The sequence below is a fragment of the Sarcophilus harrisii genome, chromosome 4, assembly GCF_902635505.1.
Source record: "Sarcophilus harrisii chromosome 4, mSarHar1.11, whole genome shotgun sequence".
Classification (NCBI taxonomy): domain Eukaryota; kingdom Metazoa; phylum Chordata; class Mammalia; order Dasyuromorphia; family Dasyuridae; genus Sarcophilus; species Sarcophilus harrisii.
This window is the reverse complement of record NC_045429.1, coordinates 237,540,330-237,555,229: the sequence shown is the minus strand read 5'-3', so window position 1 is coordinate 237,555,229 and position 14,900 is coordinate 237,540,330. Positions and strand designations below refer to the sequence as shown.

The window sequence follows — 14,900 nt, the reverse complement described above, 5'->3', positions numbered from 1 at the left end:
CATTTAAAAAATTATCATAACTTCCTAATAGCAGAGAAATGAATGAATCATTAAGAAAGAATCATAATCCCATTTCCTTATCAGAATCTCATAGCTTTCTCTTTACTAGTTTTTCCTCTATTTTGATAACTACAGAAGTGTGTGTGTGTGTGTGTGTGTGTGTGTGTGTGTGTGTGTGCATGCAATGAATTTGCCTCCAAATTCCTAGAAAAAGAAAAACATTCTAGGTAGATTTGTATTTAAAAGTTGTTTTATAGAAAGGGCTAGTGAAAGCAATGAGTTAAAGAATATTTAATTTTGTTGCTATAATAACAAATTGTGAAACATCACAATGTTCTACAGTTATTTAAATAATGCAGAAGGTATAAAAGTGTACTTCTACATTTCTTTTAGCTACTGGAATCTTGTCACCCTTGCTACTGTTTGTTTGCTAAAGAATCAAGGAATCTAGCGTATTGTATGTACATCTTGGACCTGCCCCATGTATGCTTAGGTCTTTTGAGCAGAGAGTGCTCTTTCTTTCTTCTATTCAGAATCCCTGGGTGAGAATATTTACCCTGATAATGTCCCACTCAATGTCTCTATTTTAATCAACTGAGAGTTTTGAATAACCTTAATTCCTTAAGCAGGGGAGCTGATGATATGTAACACAGTGGGGGAAATAGCCATCTTTTCCTTATTTGGTCAGCAATTTACATGGAAGCAGCTATACTCTATAAATCCTAAATTATGATGTAGACTTTACAAGATGAGCAGCTCATCTTGTTGGACATCTCAGTAAATGAGAATACTCTCATATTTATTATGGTTTACTGTGTGTATATTATATATAGTCTTTGAATCAGATCTTTTCCAGCCTCTCCCTTATTAGTGGGAACTGAGGAAAATATATAAAGCTTTTGCAATACTCTGATTCTAATATCTAGCTTCCATTTACTTATGATCTCAGTCTTTTTTATTTTGTTTTGTATAAAAAAGCAACAATCTACATCATAGTTCATCTAGACCTCCAAAGATACATGCGCGTGCGCGCACACACACACACACACTTTAAATTTAAAAAAAAAAAAATATATATATATATATATATGATTTTTTTCCTATATTTGTTCCTCCTCTTCACTTCCTTTGAGCTTTTCTTCTATCCTCTTAAGGAGGTTTAAAATAACATGCATGCCTTTCCCTCCTAGCTTTAGGATTCTTATTCTTTTACCACATTCTATTCTTTATGATTTAATGTCTTCATTATTTTCTTCATCTGCTAATATATTACCTTCATCATCCCATTTTTATTTTCCCTTTGGGATCTTATTGTTCTAGAATAAATTTAGGAAACTTGAATCTCAAGTTTTGAATTGATGGGATAACTTAAATAAAATCACATCTGTATGTTTATGTATGTAGAAACATCTGTAGATGCATATATATTACAAAATACATTTAAATTTATAACATTATACATAATTCCCTGTAAGTTTCTGAGACAAATAAAAGATTATTTTTAAAGAATAACTGAACTAATGCTATCACTTTTGCTTGATTCGAATTGATAACATTATCATCACTCATCACCTTGTTACTTACTAGAGGATGACAATTTTGAGGGCCTTATAAACTCATTAATTATTAGGAAAATTATTGCAATGCCTAAATATGACTGTGGAGTATAATGGCAATATATTTTGGTATCAGAAAGACCTGGATTTGAATCTTACCTCAGATACTTGGATGTATGACCATTGTAAGACACTTGATGTCACTGATCCTCAGTTTTATCATCTAGAAAATGTAGATAATTGCACTTACATCACAAGATTATTGTAAGACTCAAACAAGATGATGTATATAAAATGTTTAGCAAACATTAAAACTCTATATGAAAATGAATTATTATTATTCTATGAAAAGCAGTAGTGTTTCCAATGATGATGAAGCTGGGTTTTGGGGGAAGGACTTGATATAGTCTAAGAACATTAATTCTGTCACATGAAGTCTTTGCCCATTGACAGCACTGCTGAATAGAGAGAGTGGGAGCTGGTATTGTGTGTGGGCCAGTAGCTGCCCTGGAATGCTCACTTAATCCAGCCATAGTCTTTGCTGAATATGTTGGAGATCTACTTGTCTGAAGTAGAAAGGCAAATAGCCTCCTATCTATGCCTAGAAAGATACATAAACTTACTTATTCCTCCCTGTTCCAAGAAGAGGAAGAAGGTGCAAGATTACTGCAGGATGGTTAAAAAAGTTTTAGTTTATTTCTTAATTAAGTATTCTGAAGGAATGATTGTAATTTAGGTAGATAGATATGAGTAAGTTGTGCCTTAGGTTTATTGCATTGTTAATTAGTTACTTGGAAAATTATATTGCATACTATAAAACATTCCTTGTGGTAAAAGAAGAAACTAGAAAAATGGAAAATTGAAGGAAAAAAGATTATGCAGATTGCCTTCTTGGTTTGTTCACTGTTACTTTTTTTTGTTCACGTAACTACATTTCTTTGTGATAGAGGGTGGACCTGGAATTTCTTAAAAATAAGGAAGTCTCAAGTAAAGGCACTCAACAATTCAGATTGATTCTTTCTCTTTAATTTGTAATCTTAATTTCCTAAAGTGGTGAGAGGTTAACATCCTTGCTCAAGATCACATGACTGGTATTTTTCAGATGCAGGTCTTGAACCTAAATATTCTTTACTTCTCCATTGGCTCTGTCAGCTGTTACACAATGATACCTCACTTTATGACTTTCATTAACACTCTAGGAAAAAACAATAAGGAAGTTTAGTGTAAAGGAAAAGAATTAAAGCTTTAGAGCTGTGAAGGACCTCAGAAGATACCTAATCTTATGTCCTTATTTTACAGATGTGGAACTAAGACTCAGTGAGGTAATTGCCTATTGACAGAGAATAAGCTTTAGAAGCTTTCTATTTCTAGACAAACAAATGAACACCTGAGTTCAAATTTGATCTCACATACTAACTAGTTTTTTTGAGCTTGGAAAAATACCTAATCTCTGTTTGCCTTAGTTTTCCCATTAATAAAATGGGGATAATAATGTTTCCTAACTTCCAGGGTAGTTTTAAGGATCAAATAAAATAATTACACAGTGTCTGGCATATAACTTGGCACATAGTAAGCATTAGATAAACGTTTTAAAAAAAACAGTAGTAGTTAGCATTTATGTAGAACTTTAAGATGAATAAGATGAATTACAAATACCATTTCATTCTATGTTCACAATAATCCTAGAAAATATGCCCAATTTTCACCATTTTACAAATAAGAAAACCAAGGCAGGTGGCAATTATATAATTTAGCTAGTGTCACACAACTCGTAAGTTGCTGAAATTGGATTTGAATTTCAGTGTTCCTGACTTTAGGCCCAGTGCTTTATCCATTGTCTCACCTCTTTACTTGTCTACTCAAGCCTAAAACCATGTAGCTCCCAACCCCTGCAGGTTATTTGACAGTTGGAATATTGTCTGGATGGATACTATATTATTAGTTACTGATGCCAGGATTTGAAATTATAGTCTTTCTGACTCCAGCTCAGAAAGACTATTCCATTCTGTCCATTCCATTCTACCTAGCAGCAGCCTCTAGCCAACAAATATCAGGTCTCTTCCTAATAATTATGTTCTAAAGGTAATGAATCCCCTCAAATTTCTTTATATACACATTCACAAGAAGTCAAAGATTCATAGGAAATAGCCTATGGGCATAGAAATGAATGAAGAAAAATTCTAATATGTTTAAAGATAGAAAGAGTCTGAAAAAATATTCTCAGCCAATTCCTTTCTTTTATATTTTAGTAAACCAAGGATCAAACACTTGCCCAGCAGATCTAGGCCAGAGATTGGCTCTAGACAGTGTATGTACCACTTGAGAACATCCATTTTCTCAAGAAATTTAGAAGGGCTTTTGTGGATAAAAAAACTTTTTAATTTCTCTTGAAATCAAATTATGTTATTCAGGAAGTATGCTGCTTATCTCTTAATTCCTAACACATACACATAAACACACACACACACACACACACACACACACACACACACACACAAACACACACACACATATACATAGAACCAGAGTGAGAGAGAAAAAGATAAGAGAAACAGAGAGAAAGAAAAAGAGATAGAGACAGAGAGAAAGATATACACGCATATATACACACAGAGTACTAGTATAGTAGATGCTGGATTCATGCTCTTCCTTTATTTTATTGGCTAAGTGATTCTGGAAAAGTCAGTTTGACTACTTAGTGTTTAAGACTGATCATAAATTAATCAATTTGCATTCATTTGGCACCATGGAGGTGAAAATATAATAAATCAAATAATACCTACTTGCATGTACTGTATATTCTTTTTTTTTTTTTATTTAATAGCCTTTTATTTACAGGTTATATGTATGAGTAACTTTGCAGCATTAACAATTGCCAAACCTCTTGTTCCAATTTTTCACCTCTTAACCCCCACGCCCTCCCCCAGATGGCAGGATGACCAGTAGATGTTAAATATATTAAAATGTAAATTAGATACACAATAAATATACATGACCAAATTGTTATTTTGCTGTACAAAAAGAATCAGACTCTGAAATATTGTACCATTAGCTTGTGAAGGAAATCAAAAATGCAGGTGGGCACAAATATAGGGATTGGGAATTCAATGTAATGGTTTTTAGTCATCACCCAGCATTCTTTCTCTTGGCGATGTACTGTATATTCTAAAAATATAACTGGAAGATCTTCTTTGGTTAAAGGAGTTTCCTTCCAAAAGCTCTATGCACCAGTGAAACATTAGTCTCAGATAAATAAGACTATCACTTAAATGCATGATTTTCCCCCTTCACATAGTGCATTTCTCAGAGTGAATGGTATCTTATTCTTTCTTTTTTAAACAGGTTATGTGGGTATGCAATTTATGTCGAAAGCAACAAGAAATCTTAACCAAGTCTGGAGCTTGGTTTTTTGGGAGTGGAACTCAACCACCAAGTCAAGACGGGACACTCAGTGACACAGCTACTGGTGCAGGTTCCGAGGTGCCTAGAGAAAAGAAAGCGAGGCTACAAGAACGATCAAGATCTCAGACCCCCTTAAGCACAGCAGCAGGCTCCCAGGAAATCACTCCTTCAGGGGTCCCATCAGAGCGAAGCAAAGGAACAGAACTGTCCCAGAAAGCCATGGGTCTGGAACAGAAACAGGTTTCATCCAGATCTAGAAGTGAACCCTCTCGAGAAAGGTAATAGTCAGCAGAACTATCACTTTCCTCTCTCTGGAGACCATGGCAGGGGCATAATTAGAAATCCTCACTATTTGGGGGATCTGATTTGTTCAAGGTAGTAATTGTTAAAAACCATTGCACATCGAAAACAAAAAAACAGAAAACTGTCTATAAAGATGAAAAAATGGGTAAGATTTAGCCCACTTCATGAACAAATGATCAGAAAATTGTAGGCTGGATCAAAGAGACCTTAAAAGTCGCTCATTTTGAAGATGAGGAGAAAGGGCTTCAGGTTAAGTGATTTACCCAAAGTCAAGAAGGTGTCAGAAGTAAAATTTAAACCCAGATCCTTTGACTCTGGAGCCAATATTCTTTCAAATGAATTTAACCTCAGAGTACATATGATTGAAAACTTGTATTTCATATTTATTGTTTTTCAATTGTTGGTCATGTCCAACTCTTTGTGACCCCATTTGAGGTTTTCTTGGCAAAGACATAGGAGTGCTTTGCCATTTCCTTCTTCAGTTCATTTTTACAGATGGGAAAAGTGAGGCAAAAATGGTTAAGTGACTTGTTCATGGTCACACAGCTAGAGGTTGCTTGAGACCAGATTTGAAATCAGGTGCTCTGACTCTAGAGTAAGTCAATTCAATTTACTATGACTCAGATTCCCAATTTGTAAAATGGGGATAATAATAGCATCAATTTTTCAAAGAGATGCTGAAAAAATTAAATGATGTAACACGTGTAAAACACTTAACAAAACAAATCTTTATGGAAATGCTACATATTGTTATTATTATATTGATAAACCTGTTTATTTTTGCTTCTTTTGCAGTTCTTGTAAATATTTGGTAGGTATGATACAAAGAACATTGAATTAAGAGTAAGGGATCATGTATTTTGACAGTGGTGCTGACCCAATCATTCTAAATGCTATCTGGCAAATGATATTGACATGTTTGCCAGTAAGCTCATCCTTTAGCAAAGAAATTACACAATGATCTCTAAGGAGGTCTTTTATCTGTAAGTTCAACATTCTATGATAAAAACATGGAGACAGCATGACCCACTTCATTTTAGGTCTGAACAGATCTCTGATGCTATGCTATAATATGAATGTCAATATGATAGTTTTGACACTGTATAAAGAACCTGGAAAATATGGATTAGGAATATTTGAATATTAATGAATTCATCCTGGAAACCCAGCTTCTATCAGCAGCTATACCAAGTAATGTTTAAAAGGAAGAAAATTGCTTGCTATCTCAAGAATGGGGCAGGAAAGAAGAGAAGGGAAGAGCAAAGGGAGAGGAAGGGAAAAATTTGGGACTTGAAGATTAAAAAAGAAGGAAATTATAAAAATTGTTTTAACATGTAACTAGGCAAAATGTACATATATTATATAATATATATATTATATAATATATGTATATATATATATATATATATATATATATATAGAGAGAGAGAGAGAGAGAGAGAGAGAGAGAGAGACAGAGAGAGATGGTGTGTGTTAAGGCTAAACTATCTGAGAAAAACTATAAAGTTTAAATATTTTTATTCTTTTGGTTGAATAAATTAATGTGGAGAACTATTTATTCTTTTCTCTTTTCCTCCTTAAAGTATAATGAGATTAATTATTATGTCCAAGTTCAAGTTATTTGATTGTTATAATAAAGAAGTATGAATAAAAATGAGTGGATGTGTGTCTAGAGGGCAGGCCTTAGAATCAAGATCAGAATTCAAGTTCTCCCTGTAATACATATTGGCTATATGACTCTAGACAAATCATTTGACCTTTCAGGATATTACACAACTCTCTAAAACCACAAGTTGCATAAAAAGTGCTGACCTGAATTAATAGAAGGGAGATTTCACCTGAAAGGTCCCTATGCACTTAAAGTCATAATTCTGGATAAAAATAAGTCATGTTTATACAGTAATTAATGCTTGCAAAGCACTTTATATAAATTATCTTATTTTAATTTTACAAGATCTCTCTGGGTTAGATTCTATAATAATACCTATGTCACACAAGAGAAAAAAAAGAATATTTGCCCATAATCTGAAACCTAATGTCCTAGGGGATGTTTGGACTCAAATCTTCATGATTCTAAGTCCCCATCTATATATATCTATATATACATAATATGAATTTATCTGACTTAATGCTAAATTATATTTCTGACATAAAACCATTTATATCAAAATATTCCTTGTTTATATTTTCTGTGTTAATTTAAATTTTTAATGCTATCATGTTGACATACATAGCAATATAGAGATGTTCACATTTGAAATGAGGGAGTCAATATATGTCCTCTTATCAGTCAAAAAAATTTAAGATGGAAGAGCCTTCAGTTGTTATCTGGTATAGTTTCTTTGTTTCATTGACAATAAGGGGCATTCGCCAACATGCATTCAAATGGCTAGTGTCAGCACCAGGGTTAGAACCCCAATTTCCTGACTTCCAACCTAGTACATTTTATATTATATTACTTAACTCATATCTTTTGGGAAAAAGTGGTGGGTTTTTTTGTTTCTTTTGCTTCATTTTTTGGTGTCTTGCAGATAGCCCATAATTATTAGAAAAATCTTTTTTGAGAGTCACTGAACTTATAAAGAAAATTTTCAGTCAATCAACAAACATTAAGCATTGTGAATACAAAGAAAGGTTAAAACACAAAATCAGTTTCCATCCTCAAGGACTTACATTCTAATGAGAGAGAGAGAGAAGATATAGATTAGTAACCTTAGAAAAAAAGGTTCAAGTGGCTGGGGAAATTAGTAAAGGATCCTTTCCAAATGTGACTCATTGGACAGCTACTTATTTTTTCCATTGTATCCATGTAGACATTTTCAAAATGTTGAAGTCATTCACAATGATAAAAACCATAAAACATGATTCTAAGAAATACAGTGATGCAATTGACCCATATCTGGAAAACAACTTGTTTTAAAGTTTTAACCATGGCTCTATTGCCCACTTCTAAAATTAGATATCATATTCACTTATTGAATCATATCTTAATGTTCATCATGGCATGAATGCATTTATTTCAGACCTAAAGGAGAAATATTTGTGTGGTCTAATTTTTGTGATTGATTTTTTCCATTGTTATACTACTTCTTATATTTCTCTTAGGAAGAAAACTTCAGTGACTTCTGAGCAGAATGGTAAAGGAGGACTGAAAAGTGAGCGAAAACGTGTGCCAAAATCCTCCCTTCAGCCAGGTGAGGGACCTGTGGAGGAGAAGGACCGGAAGGAAAGGAGGGAAAGAAGACTAGAGAAGGGCCGGTCACAGGATTTGCCAGAAAAGCGTGAAGAGAGCAAAGGTATAGAGGATGAGAAACAAAGGAAAGAAGAAGAATATCAGACTCGATACCGCAGTGACCCTAATCTAGCAAGGTATCCTGTTAAGCCCCACCCTGAAGAACAACAGATGCGCATGCATGCCAAAGTCTCTAAAGCCCGCCATGAAAGGAGACATAGTGATGTGTCTTTGCCCCACACAGAGATGGAAGAATCAGAGGTGCCAGAGAATAAGTTAGGGAAACGGGCCCAGCCCTCTGGAACTCAGGATCGAAAATCCCTTTTGGAAACTCAGAGGTCATATTCCATAGAAAGAACGGGTGATGTAAGAGTATCTGTTTCTAAACAATTAACTAACCATAGCCCACCAGCTCCCAGGCATGGCCCTGTTCCAACAGAACACCCTGAGTCCAAGAGCCAAGAGTCTTTCAAAAAGCAGAGTCGCCTAGATCCCAGCTCTGCTATTCTTATCCGGAAAGCAAAGAGGGAGAAAATGGAAACAATGCTGAGAAATGACTCTCTGAGCTCTGACCAGTCAGAGTCAGTGCGGCCATCTCCGCCCAAACCCCATAGATCTAAGAGAGGGGGAAAGAAAAGACAGATGTCTGTCAGCAGCTCTGAGGAAGAAGGTGCCTCCACACCTGAATATACCAGCTGTGAAGATGTGGAAATAGAAAGTGAAAGTGTCAGTGAAAAGGGTAAGTGAGAGATCTATTGTGGAGTGATGTAGAGAAAGTGGGGAATGTGCACTATTCTCATAGTCTAGTTTTAAGACATTCTGTACCAGGAACTATGTTCTTAACGACCCCCTCACCCCAATCCTCAACAGTCACTCTCAGGTTCTAAGTCAAATTTGAAAACCTCACCAAAAGTTCCAAATTTACAAGGTGGTTATTTATCAAACTCAAACTCAGTGCCTTGAATTCATTCATTTATTTTTTGCTGAGGCAATTGGGGTTAAGTGACTTTCTCAGGGTCACACAGCTAGGAAGTGTTAAGTGTCTGAGATCAGATTGGAACTCAGGTCCTTCAGACTTCAGGGCTGATGTTCTATCCACTGTACCATCTAACTACCACCATAGTGCCTTGAAATTTAAGCTCTTTAAAATATTGGATGTTAATTCACTTCCTTTTGACTGGGAAAGGCTCCTTATGTTTTCCATGGACTGAAGGGGGTAAATGTTCTAAACGAAACAAAAGCATAGACTTTAGAGGTTTAATGTGACAGTCATAGAAAGCAAAATTATTCTAATGAATATTTCTCATGAAGCTTTAAGGAAATTATTGCCTCAAGAAAAGAATTGAAAGTTTTTAATGGAAAAAAATTCTTATGGAAACTGTGGTACAAAGATGACTGAACACCTAAAGAATGATCCATGTAGTGTGTGTATACATACATATGAAGACAGCGCCCTGGATGCCTTAGAATCAGCAGGAGTCAGGATAAGCAAAAATCCTTGGTCTTTATTCTTGGTCTTTAGGGGTAGAAGTGAAGGGAATGGACACAAGCTCTCCACAACCTCCCTTCTACTCAACCGTCACAAAAGTGACTCTGGATTATCTTACTCCACCCCTAATCACTCCTACAATTCTCTGTATAAACCAAAAGATCAAGCCAGCACAGAATAGTGGGAAGGGCCATTTTCCAAGCATATGCTAATAAAGTATTGTCCAATAAGTAATTAGCATTAAGTGCTTGGTTGTCTGATTCCAGTGCACCTACTCAAGAGTTTCAGCCTTTACATCTACACACTACTATATATATGGAATATATGTATAGGGAATATATATATATACATACACATATACACACACACACACACTACATGGATTTTTGCATACATACATGGAACTATACACATGTTTTATGTCTATGCACACATGGATTCACATACATGGTCATATAGGGGAATATGTAAATATTACTTGTACATAGACACATGTGAGTATGTGTATATATGAATATGTGGATTCTAATTTCCATATTCATGTGGATTTTATACATGTATACAGATTTGTATATATATATATGTATACAAATATATAAAAATCTGTTACAAACATGTTATGCATCTGAATACGTATATGGAATCTACAAGTATGTACACACATACATGAATATGAAAACTTGTGATACTCACATATATATAAAACACAAAAATACATATATACCTCCATATGTAGATGCATGTGAGTTTTCACATTGCATGTATGTGTGTGCACACACATTTTTGCATTAGAAAACCCATCATTTAACACATGTACATATGCCCATAAACATGTGAATACATTCATGTGTTTTGTGTGTATACATGTGTTTTCACATGTATGCAGCAGATGCAGAAAATTTTCTATATATAAACACACATTCATACACAAACTTGATTTTCATATATATATATATACATACATATACAGATTTTTCTATATACATATAAATGAATTATATATGTATATATATGAATTTTCATACATATGCATATGTAAAATCAGAAATGTGCTAATTGGTCAATACTTCAATTACTTGTAAAGTTTCAAAATCAAGACTTTATTTTTATCAGTTGATTCTCATACTCTTGACACCCCCCAAAATCTTTATCATTGTATATCTATACTGATATAGATGAATAATAAATATACATAGATATAGATAGATGTAGATATATATGTATATGTATAGGGAATATGGTGGGAAGGAATTGATTGGTTGATTGGTTTTGTTTGTTTTAAGGAGTGACAGGAGATAATGATCTGGCTACAATAAATTAATACAAGCTTTCTTCTTAGAGGAACTAGTAGAATACAAACAAACAAAAATGAGTTAAAGCAGTATTTGATGAAAGGAAATAGGATGATGTATTTTTGAGAATGGACTTTCACTTTTTAAAAATGTGTGAAATTTAGGTGTGGATTTAGGTGCTGTTGTTTATTTAGAAAATGTTTAAATATCATTTAGAAGCATGTTTCCTTTAATGAATGGTACAACAGAATGGTTTATTTTCTTCACATAAAAGTAAGTTACCACTGGATTGAGAAATAGGAAACCCATTTTCAAGGCCTGATTCTGCCATTAATGAGCTGTGTAACTTTGTGTGGGCTTCTGTCCTCTTCTCTGAAAAATGAGTCTTTGAACTAGATGTTTCTTTCTAGATTGAATGTTGTTTTATGATTTTTTTTTTTAATAAAAAATGCTGTATCAGGCTGACCAAATTTTTGACTGAGATGAGAAAAAATTTAGTTTTGCATTTTCGTTGAAGAACATATGCTTCTTTACTGAAATGTTTTATATTTTATATTCTTTACTGAAATGTTTTCCTGTAGTATATACTGATATTTTTAAATGCAACTACATTGTTTAACAATTATAAGTGAATTAAAAAAGTTAACCTCACTCCTCTCATACCAAACCAAATCTCCTTGTGCTTAATATGAAAGAAGCTATACACAAAATGTAAAAGAGTCATATTAGTTGAAGTACATGTGTTTGTTGAGAAAAGACATTTTTTCATAATGTTATTGCAAATAACAGCTATAACAAAGAGCAGCTATTCAGCAAAGTGCTTATGAACCAGGAGTCAATTTGTTACTTTTTAAGTTACAGTTAAGAAACATCTGAAGATGTTTAATGTGGAAAAGATGCTAGTATTTATTCCTCTCAGTCCCGTAGTGCAACATTGGGAGTAATATAAAGAAAGTTGTGGAAATGCAATTGGACTTCATGTTAAGGAGGAAAAAATATGTAATTCTTAATATTGAGAGCTATCTTAACCAGATACATAAAGTCTTGGTTCAACTGTTTACATACTTCTTTTCACTGAAAGCTTTCTGGTGAAAGGCTGTAAGTATAATTTGTGTATAGGACATTCTTTATCAGCAGTAATTAGGACCAGATAGACTTTGAGGTTTTTTTTTTTTTTCATATATCATATATTTTATTATATAACTATATATTTTACATATTATATTTTATAAGCTAACTGGTATGTTCTTTACTCAATGAATGAGTTAGTATAATTATCTTTCATTCATTACTGTTATATTTCTTCAAGACTGATATATTTCTAAGGAATTATGATATTTTAACTCAATCTGCTTATTGGATATGTGATCTGTTCCTAAAATTATATAATCATAATTATGATACCTACAATGAAACAACAATCACAATAGCTAGCATTTATATATTACTTTAAAGTTTTCAATGAGCTTTACAAATCTTCTTTCATTTGATACTCCAACTATCCTGTGAAGTATGTACTATTATTATTCCCATTTGACATTTGAGAAAACTGAGTCAGCTAGGTAGCACAGCAAATAGTGCACTGTGCTTAGAATCAGGAATACTTATCTTCACAAATTCAAATTCAGCTTCATTCACTCGCTGTGTGACTGTGGGCAAATCATTTAACACTGTTTGCCTCAGTTCCTCATTTATAAAAATGAACTAGAGAAGGAAATGGCAAACCACTCCAGTATCTCTGTCAACACCAAAATAGGAGCATGAAGAGTTGGACATGACTGAAAGTGGCACAGCTAGTAAGTGTCTGGGACAATTTTTCAAGTCAGACTTCCCTGATTTCAGACTCAACATTTTATCCACTACACCGACCTAGCTTTTGTACTTCTACGTAGGCCAGATAGATGGCTCCACATGGAAATGCACATAGGACTAAAACATCTCTACATCTATTTATCTAAATACTTATATTTACATATTTTTTGTCATGTGGAATTATTTATCAAACACATACACATATATATATATATATATAAATTATACACGTACATTGCTTTTTACATACATAATGATAATATATTCTAGTTGTTTATCAGATGGAATGGTACATGGCTGTTATCCCAGCTCTTAATAAGAGATGAGGCTGGTAGATTTACTGAGACTAGTAAGATCACTTGAGCTTAGGAGATCTATGTGACAACTGATCAGATTTACACTAAATTCATCACTAATATAGCAAACTCTTGGCCTTGTTAGGGCCATCAGGCTTTCTAAAGTATAAGTATCAGGCCTATGAGTTTCAGCTATACTTCTAGTCTGAAAAAGATAGAAAAACTCAGTATCAAAACAAAACAAATATGTTTTGCAATTTTCCTAGAACCAAAGTCCAACTATATATTTTAAATAATTTATCCTTCTCTCTAAAAAAAAACAAAAACAAAACCAATATGAGCTCATCTTCATTCTTGTGTTCCTATGGCATCTCTCCCATTCTCTGATTTGTTAATATCATTGTGTCTGCTGCTAACTAATTCTTGTAATATTCATGGATTGGGGTTTATCTGGGCATAGGGATTTGGACTCATCAAAAGCAATTATACATTTTATTTTTTTATAATGTCATTTATCTTAGATTTTTATTCCCTGATAATCAATTTTGTTCTAATCCAAAAATTACTTTTTCTTGTTAGAGAAAACTGAAGGAAAATAAATTAAATAATCTTACCTTCTCATCATTTTTTGTTATCTTCATCTACCTCACCCAAAACAGTGTTCTTATTAATGCCTCATCTTTTTTTCTTACTCCTACTAGAGTTTAAAAGGTCCTGTTTTGGTTTTATTTATTTAAAACTTCTTAAAATTTGAAATTTCTTGTTAGTTTTAAAATAATATAATAACATTTATTATTATAGAATAAATGTTATTATACTATTTTAAAACTAATAATAAAGTATTATATATGAAGAGTAGTTATTGTCCTGTGTACAACCTTGTGATAAAAATAATAGAATTATGCGACACTTACAATTTCCAAGGAATATTGCTAAATGCTTTATTATTATCTCATTTAATCCTTACAACAACACTGGGAAGTAGCTGATACCATTACCATCATTTTGTTAAGAAGTAAACTGAAGTAAATAGAGATTAAATGACTTGCCCAAGTTCACACAACTAGGAAAAATGTATAAGGATGGACTTAAACTTAGGTCTTCCTGATTTTAAGCCTGGAGTTCTATCCACTGTACCACCTATCCTGTCTCATTAACTTTGCTTATGAAAAGAGCAATCTGGAATTATGTGCAAAGAATTATGAAACTATGCCCTTTGACTCAGTGATATCATTATTAAGTCTATTTCTATAGACTTATAGTCTATAGACTATGGTTCTATATTAAGTCTATCATCTATAAAGATGATAAGGGGAACATTAAAGGAATCTATGTTTTAAAACATTCATAGCAGCTTTTCTTGTGGTGGCAAACTAGAAATTATAATGTTCATCAATCAGGAAATGACTGAATAAGTTATGCTATTATGATTGTGATGGGAAACTATTGTGCAATAAGAAATGATGAACTCAATGATCTTAGAAAAATATGGAAAGACTTGCATCAAATAATTACATA

At 33.2% G+C, this 14,900-nt stretch overlaps 1 protein-coding gene across 19 annotated transcripts in view; it reads left to right on the top strand.

Moving 5' to 3' along the window:
- The window catches only part of RIMS1 (regulating synaptic membrane exocytosis 1), a 695,397-nt gene that overhangs the window by 364,288 nt on the left and 316,209 nt on the right, over window positions 1-14,900 (top strand). For all 19 annotated transcript variants that reach the window (XM_031964645.1, XM_031964638.1, XM_031964642.1 and 16 more), the window contains exons 5-6: window positions 4,899-5,236; window positions 8,367-9,232. In XM_031964645.1, coding sequence (XP_031820505.1) covers window positions 4,899-5,236; window positions 8,367-9,232 — 1,204 coding nt within the window. The remainder of the gene's footprint in view (window positions 1-4,898; window positions 5,237-8,366; window positions 9,233-14,900) is intronic.